At 46.0% G+C, this 22,455-nt stretch overlaps 1 protein-coding gene across 3 annotated transcripts in view; it reads left to right on the top strand.

The window, feature by feature from the left end:
• LOC138453216 (protein FAM228B-like) overlaps window positions 1–22,455 on the top strand; it is a 530,008-nt gene that overhangs the window by 275,439 nt on the left and 232,114 nt on the right. For all 3 annotated transcript variants that reach the window (XM_069605859.1, XM_069605858.1, XM_069605862.1), the window contains one exon: window positions 13,953–14,030. In XM_069605859.1, coding sequence (XP_069461960.1) covers window positions 13,953–14,030 — 78 coding nt within the window. The remainder of the gene's footprint in view (window positions 1–13,952; window positions 14,031–22,455) is intronic.

Genomic DNA, 22,455 nt, shown 5'->3' with positions numbered 1-22,455 from the left:
AAATGTAGACGTGTTCCAGAATTCCTTTGTTATCGGTGCCCTGCTCTGGCCATGAGCGGGGCATTCCCCCTTGTGTCTCTGCCACCCACTGTTTATAATATTTCTCATGTTTTTCCTTGTACAGGGGCAAGACCATATACATGTGCTCTAAAGGAGTCTCCCCTCCCATCGCAGCGATTTGTGCACTCTAAAGTATCGCTACGCTTCTAATTGTGCGCTGCACACGCTGCAAATGTCAGTCAAAAAATAATTCCCGTATCCTCCACCCTGTCAGCCCACATTAATTCCCCTCCCCACCCTTTCACATGCACCCAATATTGCACTGCACTCACTCAAAATTCACTCCATAAACACTGACCCTTCTTGGACTTCCACCTCCTTCAATAAATCATGTACACTAAAACAACAAGCTCAAATAACAACCACTACGGTATCCAAAGTGTATAAGATAAAGAGCAGGTTTGAATGATGTTCAATTGCGCTTGGACCTGAATTTTGAAATTGGAGGGGCAGCTGCGTGGCTAGTGGTCTATGGTAAACCCTAAACCATAGAACGAATAAGATGTGTCTACCGCCAGCTCTTCGCGCTAAGCCCAAAAATGATTGGTAAGTTTCAATTATAGTACATGATAATATTTCCAAATCTGTTGATAACACATTGATGATGTTCTTCATCCATAAGTTTATTCTCTACAAATCCAATCCTAGTTAAACAGCTAACACGTGTTTCGACTAAATCGTCTTACTCAGGGCTGTTTATACAGATAAATTAATGAGTCAGTTCATGTCATTCCCATACACAAGTATTAAAGAAACCACAAATATAATTGTAAATGTGTACGTGTTTTAGGGACTGGTCGCTGCAGGTGGGTGTGGCTCCTTTGGAGAAGCGGCCTGCAAGCCTTTCTTGGTGTAGGGGTTGCTGCGATCACGTTGGGGTCACCAAATGAAGACAAGCCCCTGCACGCTCACACCAGAAAATAAAACGGCTAGGGAAAAAAGGCCCAAGTCACTGCTTGCAAGGATAACAAGTATTTATTTCTACAAAATAGAAATGCATCAGCAAAGAACTCTGCATCTGCCGAACGCTCGGAAAGTCTGTCCGCACGCGCAGCACGTTACAAGCACAAACATCATCACTGATTGCGCAGTTATTGGTAATACAATTCTACAATCCCAATTGGGTGGTCCCTATACATTAAGAGCCTGCTACATATGGGATGCTAGGCCATTGGCCCATCTTCATCCGTCCATCTTCATCTACGTGGCTGTTGGCAGGCTTGTCATCCGCGGTGAAGTTGGCCTCACAATCAGTTATCCACTAACGAAAACAATGGCAACAATACACCTGGCAGATAGAGGGATGAGCTTGGGGGAGAGCAGTGGTCACACTAGCGCATACACTTCCCTTGTTCCCAGACAGATCAACAACTCCCAAGGTCCTCCACCTTCGTTTCGGGATAGAATTTGGATGCCACCCTGCACCTCGCTGCACAAATCACCTCACCCACTTGTGAAAGCACGATAACCTTGCCTTCTGATCTTAGTGATTGTTAGGAAAGATTTCCCTTAGGTGTAATTTTCCCTCCATTTATGGACTTTTTGCTTTTGTTTGGCTAATCTAACCTGACTTTCTCCAGTGGAGCACAGCCTTCAGCTGGTCTCCTCTGGGCTGTTGCTCTTCTTTATGAGGAAGCTGACACGTCCTTCAGACTATCAGTACTGCAAAACTATTTTTCCCTTAGTCTTTGACTATGTTGCCATTTCTTGATAACTTTTTATCTGTGTGCCAAGTGCCTTACAGTACTGCGCATAGGGGTCCTTTTTGATGATTGTACAAGTGTACCTAGGACAAACTGATGACAGCAGTTTATTTTTATAGTATTTTTACTTCTTTTTAATGAACCATAACGTGTTTTATTGCGTTTGGCTCAAGACTGTGGCCAGTGCCGAAAATGGCTGTGCCACAAAGTCTTTTGTCCTTTGGCCAGTTGGTCCCTTTGCCTTCCCCCAGGTTGAGCGGACCAGGGCTTTCCATATTTAGGCATGCCGCCTCCCGCGAGAACTGCAACTTTCGAGGGCTCCTGCATGCCACGTGTGCTGGTGCCCAGGAAGAATATTTGGACTGTCTGATCCCAATCCACACTACTGGTGCTAGTATGTCTGGTATGCCTGAATGGCTGGGACCACCACGGACCGTGATTGGTCCGCACCTGGCGTGCATGCAAGAGAGCAGATCTTTCGTTGGTTATCCTAGATTTGAGTGTGAAACAAATCTTGGATAAGAGAAGGGTCCCTGCAGCCATTCCAGGTTGATCAATTGAAGTTCTCTCTGAGATACAGAAGGAGCCAAGTATCCTGAAACACTAACGCAGACCCGTGCTGGAAGGTTTTGTTGTCCCGTCAGACCCCTATTTTTGCATCGATCACAGAAGTGTCATGATGCCCGCTCCCGGGGAGCCGGTTCAAGCCCTGCGTCCCCGAAAGGGGACATCCAGTCCCCAAGGAAGGACCCAGCAACCCCATATAGGGGCCCTTTGGACAGTGTCCTGGCGCCTATGGCGCCAGGCTCATAAAAGACATCAGTCCTGGCGCCATAGGCGCCAGGCTCATTATGGAAGTGCTTGGGTGCACTTACCTGATGCAGACCATGCTGCAGGATCCCGGCCTCCTTGAGGCCTGAAAGGAACTACTTTACCTGTGGGACTAATTTACCATCCAGGCGTGGTCGGGGAAGGATACATACCTGATTGGAGGAAGGATACATACCTGGAACGTCTTCCAAGGCTATTTAAACCCCACCCGAACAGCCACACGTGCTTCGCGTTGTTCTGCATCTAGCAGCTGGACGCTCACCGTGTCTGCTCCTGCATCCTGACTTCTGCCACGCCTGCCAGCATCCTGGATCACCTGCAAAGGAAGAGAAGAAGAGAACAGCAGAAGGAAAAGTCCTTACCTGCTAAATCCGCATCCCGGAGACATCTCGCTGACAATCCTGAAAAGGAAGACTTTTATTTAAAAGCTCATCGCGTCGATCGCTGCAGCGCCGCATTCCACTCACCTTTACAGGGCGCCTCCATGTTCAGCAACGATCATCCGGATTCGCAGTCACGCCCCAGCGCCTAGGGAGAAAAAGACCAGAACAATAGGTGAGAGAGAGAAGGGAATAAGGAAATCTAAATCTCCATGTTAAGACTTACCTGTTGATTCATTCCCTCTTCATTTCGGGTCCGCGCCGCATCCTGGCATTTCCGGACCCCGGCCCCTAAGGGGAAAAAGAGACATCAGCGTTAATGAGCGAATGAAAAGACATTACCAAAAAACGCTCATTAAAGACTTACCTGATTTCTACAAGGATTTCACCTCTCATCTCGGGTCGGTGCCTGTTCCCCGGCATTCCGTACCCCGGCCCCTATGGGGAAAAAGACACTAGCATTAGTACATTAATGCATGGACACAAGGGGAATCTCTTATCAAAAAACTTACCTGGAAGCCAAGCAAGTTTGGTTCTCACCAATCCGAAAATCCAGTGAAGTAACTGGATACCAACGCGCCCCTGCATCAGAAGCAGGATGGAGAGCTCGTCCTTCCAGACCCTAAGGTGAGACGCTACGAGGAATCACAGAAGGGTTTCGAGGAGGGTGAGAGGGGAAAGTGGGAGGCTGACTGCATTACCGCGCAGACAGTTAATCCCCTATTTTCGCCTACAGAAGGATACTTCTGCGAGCCAGACAAGCCAGATTTGGGGGCCCGGTCCAGTCCGTCTTTCGAACCCTGCGCATCACCTTAGAAGAGGTCACAGCAGCGCGAACCAGGCCAGCGCCTCCGTGGGAGTCAGGCGAGCGTTACAGAACGCGAAGCCTTCCTACAAATTCCCACCCAGGCGCTATGGAAAGTTCTGAGACTGATCAGTTGGCCCAATTACTGGGGGAATTACGGGCCGAAGTACATGCCGCTCGTCAAGAGACTAATGCCCTCAGGAGGGAATTAATAATATCAAAGGAAAGAACTGATGACCTGGCCAGACAGCTTTTGCAAGGTCAAGCTGGGCAAACTCCTCTACCCGGTTCCGGAGGGAACCCCGCTCCTGTGGTTTCCAGTAACCCTGTGCAGATTAATCTACCTGGAAACATGCCGCTGGCCCCACCCGAACGCTTTGCTGGGGACCCCAAACGATTCGCAGTATTCATGAATCAGTGTCGTTTGCACTTCCTGTGCAGACCTGGGGCCTTCCCTAATGATCAGACCAAGGTAGCCTTTGTATTGTCATATCTCAGCGGCTGCGCTGCCGATTGCTCAGTTCCACTGGTTACTCAAGATGACCCGATTCTCCGTGATTTTCAAAGGTTTCAAGCAAGCATGGAAAGGTTATTTGCTCGACACTCTCAGGGGCAGGCTCTGGATGACGAACTTCTATCCCTGCAACAGGGCAATCAGGACCTCCTATCCTATATTGCAACCTTTAATAGACTAATTGTGGAAACGGGATGGCCAGAGGATAAAAGAGTCACATTGTTTTATCGAGGCCTACGCGGAGAACTTAAAGATGTCTTGGCCCAAGTTGTAAATCCACCCCAAGAATGCACAGAGTATATAGACTTAGTGGTCCAATTGGATCACAGACTTCAAAACAGAAAAGCAGATCGGTCCAGGTTTGAGACCCGGGTGTTGGTCAAGACCCATGCTAATCCCAAGGGAGTTGATGTCTCTGAGCCTATGCAAATTGGAGGGGTTAAAGGACCCTTAACTCAAAAGGAACGTGAAAGGAGGCGGCAGTTAAAATTGTGTCTTTATTGTGGGAATTCTGGACACTTTCTACGAGATTGCCTGGCAAAACCGCCCCGAAAGGCGGTAGGAGCCGCTGATAAAAACCATGAAGACTCTGTTTCGGGAAACGACTCCACCCGACAAGTGTAGGGGTCCGCTTGCCGAGCTTGAAAACTAACTCTCGGACCTCGCATTTCATTGTGCCAATGGTTCTCGTAGATCCAGAACAGCCTAAGCGGTTGCATGCAATAAAGGCATACATCGATAGTGGGGCTATTGGAAACTATGTGGATCGTGAATTGGTCTCTAGGATTAACCTCGCTCTCCGTCCTAAAACCAGCAAAGATGTCATCACCACAGTCGATGGAACTGAAATTGCCTCTGGACCGGTAACACATTCCACTACTGAGGTGACTCTTACTGGTCCCGACGGCCATCGGGAGGGTGTTGTGTTTGATGTAATCAAGGCTCCACAGTTTCAGGTTATTCTTGGAATCCCTTGGTTAGAGACACATAATCCTCGAATTGATTGGCGAGCTAAGAGAATAACCTTCCCGGATTGTACACAAACCTGCTACCCAGAAAACCTGAAGATTAATCTAGCATCTGTAACCTCTGCCTCCATGCAACTACCTCCGGAATACCAAGACTTTCAGGACGTTTTCCAAAAGGAACAGGCCAACACGTTACCTCCTCACAGATCGTACGATTGCCAAATCGATCTGGTGCCCGGTGCACAACCCCCTGGTAGCAGGATTTATGCCCTTACCGAACCTGAGAATCTGCATTTGAGACAATATTTGGATCAATACCTAGCTAATGGTTTTATTCGCCCGTCAAAGTCCCCGGCATCCTCGGCTTTGTTCTTCGTGCCCAAAAAAGAAGGCGACCTTAGAACTTGTATCGATTACCGCGCATTGAACCAGATAACGGTTAAAAACCGTTATCCTCTGCCTCTGATCCCTGAACTCCTTGACCAGGTGAAGGACGCTTGCATATACACCAAGTTAGATCTCCGGGGGGCTTATCATCTGGTGCGAGTTAAAGAAGGCGACGAATGGAAAACTGCCTTCCGTACTAATCTACAGGTGATGCCTTTCGGATTGTGTAACGCGCCGGCTGCCTTCCAATACTTCATGAATGATGTCCTTCGGGAACTCATCGATGTTTGTGTTGTCGTATATATCGATGACATTCTGGTGTACTCCTCTTCGGAATCTGATCACAGAAAACACGTCAGGGGAGTACTTGAAAAACTGCGCCAACACAAACTATTTGCTAAATTGGAGAAATGTGTTTTCCATACCACAGAAGTCGAGTTTCTAGGTTTCATCCTGACACCCAAAGGAGTCCGAATGGACTCAAGAAAAGGGGATGCCATCCTCAAATGGCCATCACCTAGCTCTGTAAAAGGGGTTCAAAGCATGCTCGGCTTTGCCAATTTCTATCGCAGGTTTATCCCGGAATTTTCACGCGTGGTACAACCCATTACTACACTCTTGAGGAAAAATAAACGTTTTGAATGGTCTGAAGAAGCCGAGCAGGCCTTTCAGGATTTAAAAGCTAAGTTTACCTGCGCACCTATATTGAAACACCCGCGTCCAGATCTCCCTTATGTCGTCGAAACTGACGCATCCAGCCTAGCCATGGGAGCTGTCCTGTCCCAAAGAGATCCCGAAACCAAACAACTGCATCCCGTAGCATTTTGGTCCAGAAAATTCTCGGCACCCGAGGTTAATTATGCAATCACGGACAAAGAACTGTCAGCCATTAAGTCCGCTTTTAAAGCCTGGCGGCGTTATCTGCTTGGCGCGTGACATACCATCACAGTGATCACTGATCACCGGAATTTACAGTATTTGAAAACCGCCAAGGCTCAGTCATCACGGCAGCTCCGTTGGGCTTTGTTTTTCGCTGAATTTGATTTTGTGATTACCTATCGACCTGGCTGCAAGAATGGCAAAGCAGACGCCTTATCCCGAATTGGAATGGGAGAATCTGATACAAACTCAGAACCAGTACCAATAATTGCCGAACCGAGGATTCTAGGCATGACTTTGTTACAGACGCTTGAAGACATTCAAGCCAGAGTGAAACAACTCCTGGACCCTACAACCTTACAGGATTGGATACAAAAGGGATCAGACTTTACCATAGATAATGGTTTACCTTATTTCCAAGGACGCTTATTCCTGCCACATAAGGAATTACACGAACTAGTTATTTCCGGTTATCATGATGCATTAGTAGAGGGACACCCCGGTATTGCCAAGACAGAGGAAAAGGTGAAACGACAATTTTGGTGGCCCTCTTGGCGAAAAGATGTTAAATCTTTTGTGATGTCCTGTGGTGTTTGCGCCCAAAATAAAAGTCAAAAGAAAAGACCAGCCGGTCTCCTTCAACCTCTAGACATACCGCCAGCACCGTGGCACACCCTATCAATGGATTTTATTACAGACCCGCCTCCTTGTTCGGGGTACAATACTATTCTGGTAATTGTGGATTTGTTTTCCAAAATGGCCCACTTTATTCCTTTGAAAGGTTTACCTTCAGCTTCTGTCCTAGCCAAAGAATTCCTCGAAAATATTGTTCGGCTACATGGATTCCCATCTATACTAATCTCTGACCGGGGAAGCCAATTCATTTCCCACTTCTGGCGCAAATGTTGTCAAATGGCGCAGATCGACGTAAGATTATCGACCAGTCACCACCCTCAGACCGATGGTCAGACCGAGAGGACAAATCAGACCCTTGAGCAATACTTACGGTGTATGTTACAGCAATCTGAAAGCAACTGGAAAGACATTCTTTGGATAGCCGAATACGCATATAATAATTCGGTACACTCTGGAACTGGCCACAGTCCTTTTTATACTTTGTTTGGGCATCACCCTCGAACCTCAAACCTTGACTCACCTCAGAACCTCGGAATGCCTGCAATAGAACATCTGCATTTTACAATTACCCAAGCCTTCAAACAGGCAACTACGCATTTACAACAAGCCAAGAGAAAATACAAGGAGAATGCTGATCTACATCGGAGTGAAGCACCTCCGTATCAGATTGGGGATCAAGTGTGGTTAGCTACCAGACATTTACCACTCAAAGGGCCTCGAACTTTTAACCCAAAATATCTGGGACCTTATTCTATTACGGCAATAATTAACCCAGTGGCTGTTAAACTTGATTTACCAACTAGTATGCGAATTCACCCTGTTTTTCATGTGTCACTTCTGAAACCAGTGGTACCCGGAACCCGACTACTCAAACCTCCAGAACCTATTCTAATAGATGGGGAGCCCGAATTCGAAGTGAAGAACATTTTAGACTCAAAAATGTTTAGGTCAAAACTGTTCTACCTAATTGATTGGAAGGGGTACAGACCTCAGGAGAGGTCGTGGGAACCCAGCGACCATGTGCATGCACCTCGATTAGTCAGAAAATTCCACCGACTCTTCCCAGACAAACCAAAACCCCCGGAGGGAACAACCTTGGGAGGAGCCTTGGGGGGGGAGTGCTGTCATGATGCCCGCTCCCGGGGAGCCGGTTCAAGCCCTGCGTCCCCGAAAGCGGACATCCAGTCCCCAAGGAAGGACCCAGCAACCCCATATAGGGGCCCTTTGGACAGTGTCCTGGCGGCGCCAGGCTCATAAAAGACATCAGTCCTGGCGCCATAGGCGCCAGGCTCATTATGGAAGTGCTTGGGTGCACTTACCTGATGCAGACCATGCTGCAGGATCCCGGCCTTCTTGAGGCCTGAAAGGAACTACTTTACCTGTGGGACTAATTTACCATCCGGGCGTGGTCGGGGAAGGATACATACCTGATTGGAGGAAGGATACATACCTGGAACTTCTTCCAAGGCTATTTAAACCCCACCCGAACAGCCACACGTGCTTCGCGTTGTTCTGCATCTAGCAGCTGGACGCTCACTGTGTCTGCTCCTGCATCCTGACTTCTGCCACGCCTGCCAGCATCCTGGATCACCTGCAAAGGAAGAGAAGAAGAGAACAGAAGAAGGAAAAGTCCTTACCTGCTAAATCCGCATCCCGGAGACATCTCGCCGACAATCCTGAAAAGGAAGACTTTTATTTAAAAGCTCATTGCGTCGATCGCTGCAGCGCCGCATTCCACTCACCTTTACAGGGCGCCTCCATGTTCAGCAGCGATCATCCGGATTCGCAGTCACGCCCCAGTGCCTAGGGAGAAAAAGACCAGAACAAAAGGTGAGAGAGAGAAGGGAATAAGGAAATCTAAATCTCCATGTTAAGACTTACCTGTTGATTCATTCCCTCTTCATTTCGGGTCCGCGCCGCATCCTGGCATTTCCGGACCCCGGCCCCTAAGGGGAAAAAGAGACACCAGCGTTAATGAGCGAATGAAAAGACATTACCAAAAACGCTCATTAAAGACTTAACTGATTTCTACAAGGATTTCACCTCTCATCTCGGGTCGGTGCCTGTTCCCCGGCATTCCGTACCCCGGCCCCTATGGGGAAAAAGGCACTAGCATTAGTACATTAATGCATGGACACAAGGGGAATCTCTTATCAAAAAACATACCTGGAAGCCAAGCATGTTTGGTTCTCACCAATCCGAAAATCCAGTGAAGTAACTGGATACCAACGCGCCCCTGCATCAGAAGCAGGATGGAGAGCTCGTCCTTCCAGACCCTAAGGTGAGACGCTACGAGGAATCACAGAAGGGTTTCGAGGAGGGTGAGAGGGGAAAGTGGGAGGCTGATTGCATTACCGCGCAGACAGTTAATCCCCTATTTTCGCCTACAGAAGGATACTTCTGCGAGCCAGACAAGCCAGATTTTTGGGGCCCGGTCCAGTCCGTCTTCCGAACCCTGCGCATCACCTAGAAGAGGTCACAGCAGCGCGAACCAGGCCAGCGCCTCCGTGGGAGTCAGGTGAGCGTTACAAGAAGGCCTGCAAGGGCGCTTGGACCATTTGGGGTAGTGGGAACAACTACTCTCAGCACCTCCTGGTTACCCTCCAAAAGAGCCTCATCAGAAGTGTTTCTGGGTCATTCAGCAAACTGACCAGCCCGAACCCGGGGTGTCATATAGGATCGCTGCCGCCCCGAGTGTCAACTCAAGACTTGGTTAAACACAAGCTTGTGGCCCTGGGCCCTCTCCGACCAGATTTCGTAGTACTAGCTCCTCTGGGTTGCGATATAAGAGTGCACCACGCTGTAAGCATTTGCGGTCCCTGCTTCGCCCTGCTGTGGTGACGGTCATTGTAGGAGCCTTGCCTGCCTGCCCCCCTGTGCCATGAGACGTGCTGCACTGGAACTGTCCTCTTTTCTTCATTGTGAGCTGGGAAAAGGCTATTGTGCTGCCACAGAATATCGTCCTGCAGCTGCTGAGAGCCAGAGAGACATGCCAACTGCATAGTGACCTGGCATAGACTGGCAAAGTTTGCTCCGAACTGTGTCAAGGGTCAGTGAGTACTTGCATCACTTACTGGGGGCTCCTGGCACAGACATTGTTCTTTACACACAAGAATCCCTAAAATGATACTCACTGTTGCTGGGCTACCCTGCGCGCCTTAGCTATTCCCAAAAGTCGCTCTTCCTGCATGAGTAGACCCTCCTAGTGGGACACTGTTCTTCATCACCTCAAGCCCCTTCCTGAACTGCTAAATCTCCCTGAAGGGACCCGCTTTCTTTTACTACGCACGGATGCGTTTAACACCCTACTGTACTTTTGAGCACAAGGCTCCCCACTTCGTAAGGCTGGACTGCTTAAGTTAGGGATCGATTCTGAAGAACTGCCTAATGCTATATTTGTGTTACTCTACCCTTTTGTTCCAGGTTGTGGCTGTGTTTTCCCCTTTACTGTATTAGGCGAAACGTAACTGTGAATATGTTAAATAGTGAAAGGAATGTGTTTTATATTACTGTGGTTTATTCGTGTGTAATTATTAAGGCCTATAATAAATGTATGTGTATTTTTGATATACACTTGTCTAGGCGTATTCTGTGTAGCTTTACTATGTGTGCTCATTGTATGCTTCTGATCACTCTCACCCCTCTTGAGACTTAGTCTTGACCACCTGCCATGCTACTGTGATTGGTCTGGCTTGTCCAAAAGGTTCCCCTGTTCCACTAAAGTAGGGTGACCTCCTAAACCTCTGCCCACCAGATCAGAGTTTAGAAATCCATCTTAACAGTGATCGACTGAGGGGTTTAAAGGTTTTATGTTCGGTGGTCTGGGCTTGGATGGTACTGTGGCATGCGGGGGCCTCAGGATGAAAGTATTTCAAAGCTGTGTTTCTTGTGTGGGGATTGTTGGGGGCAGGAGAGCCTTGCTGTCTGTTCCGTGGGATGGTACTGCCAAGAGGCGCGCTGCTCTCTTCTCATGACCTTGCAGGGTGCATTCTTCCCCGGGAGCGAGGGCCTGTAACTTGTAGAACAATGAAGGATTTCCTGGACTTTGTGGGACCTGACTGGGGTGCGAGTGATGTTCACGCTCATGCAAGGGATCCAATGATATGATGCCGTTTCATAGTGCTTGGGCCTATGTTAAAAAAAATGGCTGCCGTCAGCTAAGATGGCGTTTACATTCGCATCTACTATAAGGCACCTAATGCATGCACTAATGCAATCGTGCACCCTTCTCTGCATGCACCCATCTCACCCTTACTCGCTGCATGTGCTCTCTAGCATTTATTTGTCATTCAGTATCACCTAGGGGGGGAAGACCCTCTCTCCTTGCCAACACTCCCCTGCCAGGAATTCCCCCCTGGGGTCTTGTAATTCCCCGTATGTTTTCTATGCCTGGTGTCCTCCTTTTATTTCTTTTCTGTTTCACTGTCCTTTTACTTTTTCTACTTGAGGTATTACTTGTTCCAATTTTCTCCACAGTGAAATCTCACATGTGGAGACTTGTTCAGGTTCTGCCGCTGTACCTATTTCTGAAGTGTTCATTTATTTCATGCAATGCTACCCCACTCACATCTCATACATGGGGATTTACCAAGTTCTGCTACGGTCATTTGTTTAGGTATTACTTGCTCCTCCCGAACTCTTCGCTCATCCGCCTCCAACTCCCTCAGGGTCAGTCGCTTCTCCAAGCAACGAGTTGGTTGCAGATCTCTCTCTTCGGCTGGGGCCTCCCTCTGGAACAGCCTCCCTGCCGCACCCGAAACTTGAGGAGAACCACCTGCGGTTCCGGAAGCACCTGAAAACCCTCCTCTTTGATTTGATTCTGCTTTCTCTCCCCCTCTCCCCTGCTAATGTCCTGGCTGTTACTGAAACTGCACTGGTTACCTGGCCACCCATCTTATCTTAGGCCCTAGCCTTGCCAGTTGCACACCTGCACTGCCACCCTGGCAACCCTTGCACCTGTGGACTGTTTTCTGTATCCCGACAGTCCCCCCACTAGCACTTATTTTCTGCACTCACCCTGCACTTGCCACCTGCTGGCCGTTTATTTATCTTGTTGTTCTATTATCCCATGCACTGCACTTTCCCCCTCCCCCTTCCTTTGCACTTGCGCAATCTGAATGACACTTGGCCTAGTAAGATCGTTGTCTGTCTTCCCTCTGTTCCCCCTCCCTTGCCTCGTCGCGCTTTGAAACACTTGTGTATAGGTGCGTTAAAAATGCCACATCATATCATATCATATATCATAACATTCCCCACACTGGCCTCTCAAACATGGGGACTTATAAAGTCCTGCTATGGTACCTATGTCAATAGTGTTCATTTGTTTAGGTAATACTTGCTCCAACATTCCCCACACTGACACCTCATACATGTGGATTTGTTCAAGTTCCGCCCTTGTGCTTTATTTGGTCGGTATTCAAATATTCTTGTTGCATTTAGCTGCTTACTGGCCTGTCGGTACGGCCCGAGGTCCCCAATGCCTCTGGCCAGACTCACTGGTATCTTGCAGCGTTCCCAACTCATGGCATGTTGTGGCAGTGAAGCTTCCTCCCTGGGACAGCCTCCTTAGCACTGCATACCTTTCTTCTGTGTTCCCGCGATCAGAGGCTGCTGCTTTGCAGCGTGACCATATCTCTGTTGGGTCTGTTGCTGCCCCCGGAGCTCCTACGGTCTCCCCACGGTGCTTCCAGCATCTCTCCTGGCCTTGTGCCACGCAGGTAAGCTGTCTTCACAGCGGCGAGCTTCTGATTGCGTATGCTTGCAATCTCGACTTCCGCAAGCACTTCTCCGTACTGCTGCCTCTGCCTTTCTTTCTGCTCAGCTTTCCTCTCCCGCTCTCTCCTGCTCTCGAGTGCGGATACCATATTTAAATGTCCCGTGCACTCGAGATCCATATAAACAACTAGTCTAGTCATTCAACTTGATGTCACTTTCCTTCTGCATCGATTCCCTCTTGATCTTCCTCGTCTCAGTACTTGAGACTTTATGGGAAATGAGGTCCATATAGTTTCTTGGATTTCTGAAACAATGTTGTTATAAAGTTTAGAAAAACATTAGAAACAAGAAATGTTAAGTGTGTCTTATGTTTGTGTGTGGTATAAATGGACTTTTGTCTGGAGTTATGTGCAGGAAGGGGTTTCTGTGTTTTACAAAGGGAGAGATTTCTATAGCGACAACAAGCCATTAAGAGTTTAGGATTTGAGGTCTTCCCTAGGAAGAGAAGAATACTGCTTCTCACCTGATGGGTTCACCACCTTCCCCCGACAGCCATCTCCTCCCACGTGATCCTCCCTCATATAGCCACCCCCAGGGTCAGGATCAGGTAGCGGCTGCTGTCCCCTGGCCTCATGGAGATCTCTGGTGGAGAATCAGTGATGACTCCACAGGATTCATTACACAGGTAAGTAACTTGTACCATGCCAGTTAATGGAAGAAAAGCTAGGAAATGGAAGACTGGTGTGGCTTCTGGATGCAGAGATGATCATTAGAATTACAAAAGAAAGTAACTATCTTGAACTCTCGGATCCATTTAGCAGATAAAAGATCACAGGGGATGAGGGGGGGGGGTGTGAGGGAGCTGAACGTCCAAAGCTGATATAGATAACAGTGATACGGATTGTGGGCAATATTCTTTGTGGCGATGTAAGAACCATATTACATAATGTCCACGTTCTTAGAAACACTTCATCTGTGCGGTTTATGTTTGCTTAATTCACATCTCTCTGTGATAATAAACATCTTGTGTGCCAGTGAAATGGTGTTTAGTTGTTTGCTTTTATTTCCTACTAGGGATATGCATTTTTGGAAATCTATAATCCTTCAGAGTACAATCCCTTCCTTCTTCAGCTCTGCAAAACATACCTTAAGGTAAGTTTTAACACATTTACTGTTTAGACATATTAAAAGTATTTAGGTTAAATCCACAGTCCCCCCCGTCGCATGTTACTTTATGGTTATTTTTCAATGTCAAACAGAAACTCCCTGTGCTTTGGGCATCGCAGAATATTCAAAATATGGGTTCCAAGGTAGAACGAGCAAAACGAGGTATACGTTAAACAATTTTAGACTTCTGGAAGGAAAAATAGCAGTTATTAATTTACAGTTCCCACAATGTCAATGGTTCATTCAAATTCAAATACATTTTATTATAAAAAAGATTGTGAGATTTTTAAATAAAGAAACCTGCTCAGTTAGAAAAAAACGGACTTATAAATGGATCACCAGTACAATTCCACATTGTTGTAATGTCCGATCATGGTCTTGGTTGAAGCGCTGATACGTGTTTCATTGGGAAAGATATTCTGGCCAGCAACTAAATCCTTGCAGTCTCGTCTTCGTCAGAGCACAGCTATATCCACTTGGTTTACAAAGGAGAGACTGAAGAGCATGTTGAAAAAACAGTTTCTACAATGTGATTCAACAACATTACCCCAATTTCCGATAAAATGAGCTGCTAATAAAGTATCCAGATAGCAGACCATGGGGCCTGTATCAAGCATAGCAAGAGCAATCAAAGTATTTACCATTTGAAGATAGATGTGCAACAGGTTTCTTTCCTGTATACAACACATTCACACCTTTGTCTTTTTTATGGTAGTATCCCCAATGAACAGGAAAACCTAATGCAAGTTGTCTGCGAAAAAGGGGATTTATAATGTGTACAGTTTCTACTTACTGAATGTATATTTATAATTCAAGGAAAACTCTTTAGTTGCAGGGAAATTAAGGTTAGAACTTAATGCAACACAACCGAGGAAAATTCAGCTGAAGCCACCTTAACTTCACGCCGCCCTGCTGCGCAGACTATGACCACAATAATGACATCACAGATCACAACTAGTGCCTTACAAAAATTCATATGCGACTTTCATGTTGAGTGTTTGAGAATGTAAATGAAAAACAATTAGGACATATCTCTGACCCATTGAAATAATACAGCATACATAATGGGCAAAAGGTTAAAGTGTGCATTTTACAGGGAAGTTAGATTTGCAGTGTGCTGTGTACTCACTCCTGGTTCCCCAGCGGTAGCTCCTGCCTTCTGAGTGATGCCTGTCACCCAGGAGCTGGAATTAGCTCCTGCTCATCAAATCTCAATTTCAAACCCTGCTGTCACAATGTTCATTCTATAATTGGGAAGAACGTCATTGACGAGGAACATCTGGCTGACAATTTCCCAAATCCAGCACTCTTTGTTGAGGAGTGGACTGTGCGCACCCCGACAGGCCTAGTGGACAGTGACCCTCATTAGGGGTTTGCCGTTATCCCACCAGGAATTCCGTCTGGGTACCGGCAAACAGACCTATTGTTACCGGCACCTAATATGCTGGAATTAGCATATTACAGGTGCCGGCAGTGGTAGGTAAATCCCCATTACTGCCACTTTTTTACTGCACCGCCAAACTTGTAATGAGGCCAAGTGTTTTCAAGTAAGAAGACTCCCATGCTGTTTAAGCATGACAGGCCCAGGTGGGTACTCTTCAGCTTGATCGCGTAAGTGTGGTAGGTCAGAATCAGGAGACGGATCATACGACTGATTAGAGATGAGTCGGATAATCTAGTGCATACACATGGGGAGATCAATGCAGTATTTAGGGATTTTAATGCAAATGTATATGCAAATAAAGAGGTACATTCTGTAGAGGATGTTGAAGGGTTCCTTGAGAATCTTCCACTTACACAATTGTCATGGGGCGGAAGTACCCAGCTTGATCTTTCAGTATCCCCGGAGGAGAAAGCTCGAGCCATCGATCTTCTGACGGCGAAAGCCCCCTGGCTCGGATAGCTTCACAGCTGCATTTTATAAGCACCAGAAATTGACTTTGGTACCCTACCTGCATAGGGTGTGGACGGAAGCCCCTCAAGCTCAAATAATCTGAAACCGTGGGAGAGGCGATTATTACAGTTTTATTGAAACCCGGCCAACCTGCTGACACTTGGGGGTCCTAGCGACCCCTATTGTTGATGAATTCTGACATTAAAATATTTGCAAAAATATTGGCCACTTATGGCCCACATGATTCACCCGGACCAATCGGGTTTTATCATGGGACCTTCCACAGTGCTGAATCTGGGAAGACTATTCGATATAATGGCTCAGATAGACCCAGAGTCCCAGGTAATAGCTGCCACGTTTGATATACAAAAGGCCTTTTATTCAGTCTTGTGGCGATATAGGTATGCTGTACTCAGGAAATGTAAATTCGGGACAGCCTTTATTTTGTACATTCGACTAGTCTACACCCTACCAGGCGCTAAGGTTAGCACTAATGGTACTATATCAACACCATTCACTATAGCAAGAGGCACCCGACAACCCATATTATATATCAGAAACCCTCACGTTAAGTTTTACAAGATGTCCTTAATTTTGGGGAGCTATCAGCGCTACAGGTTAACTGTAGTAAGTCCGGTATCTTCCCCTTAACAGATTCTACTGTTCAACCCCAAGACTTGCATGGTTTCACTTGGCCTTCAATTATTATTAGGTATCTGGGAATAGTAGTCGGTAGACAATCCGCAATGCTATTAAACTGGAATTATGGAGACTACATGACTAGACTCGAACTAAAGCTTAAGGCTTGGGCACAGCTACCATTGACCATTGCAGGGAAGATTGCATTGGTCAAGATGATTGTACTCCCGAAGTTACCCTACCTTTTTCAAAACATACCACTTTGGCCAGGAGTATCCTTTGTCAAAGAATTAGATGCTGCAATTAACAAGTTTGTATGGCATTCTGAGGTGTGGCAGCTGAAATGGGCCACTTTAACTCACCCATACGGGAGGGGGCTATATTCGGTAGTAGCACAGACACTGTTCATGTCCTTTTGGTTTATGGAGTGGTCACCCATTCCACCTGTCAAGATAGAGAAGTACTCTGCAGGCGATCGGGATGTTAGGTCCTTGGTTCTACCTGCTGGTTTGCGGATGAATGCCCTGTTTGACCCTGCGGGTGTGACCGCATTAGACTGTCATAAAATATGGAAGGCACTGGGGGTGACCAATACATATTATAGTGGCTTCCTTCTCTGGAACTGTAATCCAGCACCGCCTAAAGTAGATCCAGCCCCCAAGCAAAGCTGGGACAAAGGCGGATTCAACTATTTGGTAAATATGTATCTGGAGGGACATTTGATAGATACGGATGATATCCCAACACTCTCACAGTGCAAGTCTTAACAGTGGTTGCAATACAATGGCTTTCATAAAGCGTTTACATTGTTATGGCCTGAGTTGCCCATTGAACCTACATAGGATACTGTTTTGGGGTATATTATGAGGGCGGGTGGTATCCGAGGACTGATCCCTACTCTGTCCCGGTTAATTCAAGAACGGAAACCCGAGCCACAAGCTGGAGTCCATTCCAAATGGGCACAAAACACGAACAAGACATGAACCTAGAACTAACTGATGAGATCTGGAATAACGTGTCTGCAGACCCACGCGTTATCATACAACTCACGTTTCAGGCTGATATACATTAAGTATTGCACAGGTTTCACTATACACCAGCCCCCCTGCAACTCTTCTCCCGGGTGGGAATGGCAGATTGTCCAAGGTGCAAGAAGGGAAATGCAGAGTATTTTGATATGCTATCGGAGTGTACGTTGCTTATAGTGTTTTGGAACGATGTGTGCACTGTGTTGTCAGACATGGCATGCTTATTACACATTTTTGAAGGTCTTAGGGGTGATATGCAGCAACTATTAAGCCTGTCGCAGGCTAAGCAATGTATCTTAATTAAATGGATGAGCCCTATAGTTTGACTAATATTGAAGTATGGGTTGTCTGCCCGCTCGATCTTTGACCTAATGATTTGTTGTACCATGCCATGTACTGTCTGTATGATATCTGTGATACCAATTGCTTACAAAATAATAAAGAATGTTTTAAAAAAAAGAATCCGGAGACGGATAAGGTGGCATTGTTACTGATTTCCTTTTCTTTTTTCCAACACAAGCCTGAGCTGTCCCTATGTCTAAGATACTTGGTCCTACTCTATAAAGTAAATATCCAAAAGGTGCTTGTCAGTATGTCTTTACAAAGCCAAGAGGATTCTCTGCCTAGAATACTATACTGGCCTGAGTTCTGTCCCTACCACCAATCCAACAAAAGATACACTTGGGCCGCCCTTGGCCCTCGAAATGGAATGGTGGATGGTTTCTGACCCCCATGATGGAATCTTTCTCAATCCACATTTCTTCTACACAGTTCCATTAATTCCACAAAAATGTCTCTGGTCCTCTTTTCTCCCTTTTGTAAGCCATCTGGTCTGTGTCCATGCCCCTGTAGTGAGGGTATCCCTCGTAACCTTTATGAAGAAAGTTTGGGCTTTCTTGCCCTCACAGCAGCTCATTGTTTTCACGCCACCTTGGGTTTTGATTTTCTCTCAATGCACCTTGGGGTATGGTTTTGCTCACCCTTCTTAGGGGTCTGGTCTTGCTCATCCCAACTTGGTGGTGTGCTTTCTCTCACCCCACCTTGAGGTCTCCTTTCTCTCACTTGCGTTGGGGTCCAGTTTCTCTCACCTCACCTTGGGGTCTGCTTTCTCTCACCCTGTGTTGGGTATGGGTTTGTTCACCCATCCTCAGGGTCTTGCTTTTCTCACCTCGCCCTGGGGTATGGTTTCTCCGACCCCGCCCTGGGGTCTGGTTTCTTTTTTTTTAAAAAAATGTTTTATTTTATTGGTTTATATTCAAACCTTTAAAATTTTACATACAACAATTCTCAAGACAAAAACAAATCCATCAACTCAAGTGCAAAAAATACCCCAAACAACTCCACCCTCCCGTCCTCCCTTAACTTCTAGTTCCAGTCTAACTCAGTTTATATGACACTCCCTGGGTCTCTCAGTTCTGCAGTTTGACCATCCATGTTTAGCCTCTCTTCAATTGATACCAGAAAAGATGTAAATGGCAAACTTAATTTCATATCAGTACCATTCCATAAACTCCTCCACCATTCTTCTGCACACAAAAGTTGATGATCATCATTCCAACGACCCAGGTGGATTGATCGAATATCCTTTAATCCGGGGCAGAACAGCACCAAATGTTTGAGAGATTCCACTTCTTTTTCACACCATCGACACACAAAATTCGCTTCAGCATTGCAAGCCCAGTGGCTGTATCGTTCTTTAGTTCTGTAGGCGTTTAAACGAAACAGCAAGAAGAGTCTGCGGGCTTTAGGATTTGGAAATAATTGCAGATACTTTTGTAAAACGTTGAAACCTCTTGCTTCTGCCGGGGCGTTTATCATTGCTCTTGAAGCAAGTCGCTCCCTACACGTAGATTCCCAGTCTGCCCGGCAGATCTTTACTTTTGCTGCCGTAGGGTTTCCGTGTAAGGTAACCAAACTGATGTTATAGGCGAGTAAGAGATCTTCACAACGTTTTATCCAGAGGGAGACCACATCAGAACCCTGCGAGGTTGCATTGTGCAATATCTTAAATTGCGGAATTCCTTCTTGTGCTCTAGTTTTCCGATATAAGGCCAGTTAGCTCCAGATGATCCGTGCCTGTAAAGAAATTAGCGCCAGTTCATATCTTATACATGCAGTTGAAATTCCAATTGGCAGACTTAAAGCTTTGGTCCAAAACATGTGTTCAAGCGATGCCCAATGATTAAATGAGCAACCAAAGGCATTTTCAGCTCCATATATAAGGATCGATGCTACTTTCTGTTTGTAGAAGTTTCTCAAAGGTTGTGTCGAGAATCTCCCAAATTTCCTGTGCAGCAAAAGGCCCTGGCATGCCAACTGGCCACATTTCCTCTTTGATTCTTGGATCCAAGGGTCGTCACAAATACTGGTATTTATCATCATGCCCAAGTACTTCACATTATTTGATATGCGTAACCTATCTTGGCCAAGTTTCCACACAAATTTTGTCTCCAGGGATTTCAATGTTATGCTTGAGCTACGAAATATCAGGATTTCGCTTTTTGTGGTGGTGATTTTTAGGTTGTTTGAATTTACATAACTTTGAACAGCATCTAATTTACATTGCAGACCAATTGGCGTCAAGTCCAAGATCACTAAATCATCAGCATACAGCATCCAATGTATTGGTGATAAGTTGAGCTTCGGAGGAAACGCCCTTACAGAAGCTATTGAGTCACCAATGTCTGAAATGAAGAGGCTAAATATTGCCGCTGCCAATGGGCAGCCCTGTTTGACTCCTTTATGTGTTTTAATCTGAGCAGATAGAGAGCCTGATTGGTCTAGACGGATAGAGATCGATGTGTCCGTGTGTAGTTCCTTAAAAGCTGATAACCCAATCGGACAACCCCATCCGCTTAGCTATTGCCACAGAAGCTCTCGGTCAATCATGTCAAAAGCATTGGAGAAATCCACAAATGCAAGATAGATTTTTGTGCGCTGTGCTTTTAATTTCAGTAAGTTCAAGATAAGTAAATTCAGCGAGCAACCAACATTTTTGACAAAACCTGTTTGCCTTTCGTCAATTCTTTTTGCAGCTTGAGACCAAATAACCAATTTTTTTTGTAGCAATGTGGCGTAAATCTTACCTAGGACATCAAGTAAAGCTACCGGCCGGTAATTGTGAGGGGACCTTCTGTCGCCTTTTTTAAAGGTTGGAACAATGATCCCTGTTTTCCAAGAACTTGGCGGTTGCCGAGCGATACTTATTCTGGTGAATAAATCCACACATAAGTCAGCCCAAAGATCTGGAAACTGTTTGATCATTACATTCGACAATCCATCCGGGCCAGGAGCCCTAGAGTTTTTGGCTTTCTTAATCACCTTGCGAATATCTTCTCTCAAGAATTGTAAGTCCCATGGAGTAGTATCAACCACTATTGGCGCCCGTGGCTCCTGATCTTTATCATAAAGTGTTGTAAAGTGGTTCACCCACTCAAGTTCAGTTGCTGGGCATGTTTGCAAAGCTTCTTGAGGTGCTTCCATGTGGTTAATGACCCGCCAAAACTCACCACTGTTCTTAATTATTAGGGTTTCAGCATGGCCTCTGCATCTTTCTGGTATATTAAAAATTTATGATTTTTCAACCAATTTTTATATGCTTGTTTCGTAGCTCTATTTTTTGCCACTATTTCAGACTTAGGCCCTTGCTTGTTGTTCCGGATTTCGGCCCGCATCTGTCTTTTGCGGTGCATTACTGTTAGATCAAAGCAATGTTTATTATGCAATGTTGGATTTTTTTGCCACTGTTTTTTACTTTGAATTGACTTAATAGAGAGGCATATTCAACCTCCTCCCGACTGCTCATAAATTGGTTACATAGTTTTACAACCTCTTGTTCATCCAACCTTACTCTTAAATGATTAGGTTCCACCTGTACTTTTATTTTCCATAGCCGAGGTTGCTCTCCTGTCCAAGATTGGAATTTCATCTCTAACAGGTCGTGGTCACTGTGTTGCATAGTCCGAACTTTCAAAGAGTTTATCCTGCTGTGTATAGCATCCGAGATGAAAATATAGTCAATCGTTGACGATTGATCGTCACAGTGCCACGTAGATTTTGCCGGAATATCTCCTTGCGTGCAGCCATTAGCCATAGTCAAATCTCTTGCATTCAGTTCGTCCGACCAGTCTATCGCCAGTTGGGATTTAACTGAATTCTGTGGTTTAAAAAAGTCGATGTTTAGGTCACCACATATTATAATGCCCGCACCTTTGTTTGCTTCAAGAAGATTGTCAATGATTGTAGTGACTTGATCAAGAAATGGGTAGGAGCCTGTCCACTGGTGGTTCCAATACAGGTTCATTGTCTGCAGTGTGTCTACCTCTTTTCCTTCTGGGTTCAATTTACCAATTTCAGAAACCTAAATATAAGGAGTATAATTTTTGGAGTTCAATAGCCTAAAACCTGACAACCGTTTAATCATTGTTAGCAGACCAGCTGTAGGTCTCCCTTTTTCTGGTCTAGTAGCCGGGTTCAGTGCACATTCAAATTCAGAAACTACTGGTGTTTCTAACATCCATGTCTCTTGAAGACACACTAACTGCAAATTAAGAAGCCACTCGTTGTTTAGCAAGTGCATAAAACCACGCGTATTCCATGACGCAAATGAGCAAAGGTGTGGTTCCTCATTCCTTGGGCATTAGCTTGAACATTTAGAGTTCAGCGCACTCGCAAGCCAAGTCCAATCTTGGCTGCTTTCTCCACCTTTCGTGTTGCTTACCAAACTGGAGACACTCCTATCACTTGACATAGCATTGTTTAAAGTGATTTGGATTTTCTCCAATGAGTTGTTTTTGGGCAACAGTTTCTTCTCTTCTAACAATTCCATGTGCCCCACCGAATCTGCCCC

This window comes from Ambystoma mexicanum, chromosome 4p (assembly GCF_040938575.1).
Source record: "Ambystoma mexicanum isolate Mex_15411 chromosome 4p, UKY_AmexF1_1, whole genome shotgun sequence".
Lineage (NCBI taxonomy): Eukaryota > Metazoa > Chordata > Amphibia > Caudata > Ambystomatidae > Ambystoma > Ambystoma mexicanum.
The sequence above is the reverse complement of the archived record's forward strand: the minus strand, read 5'-3'. Positions and strand labels throughout refer to the sequence as shown.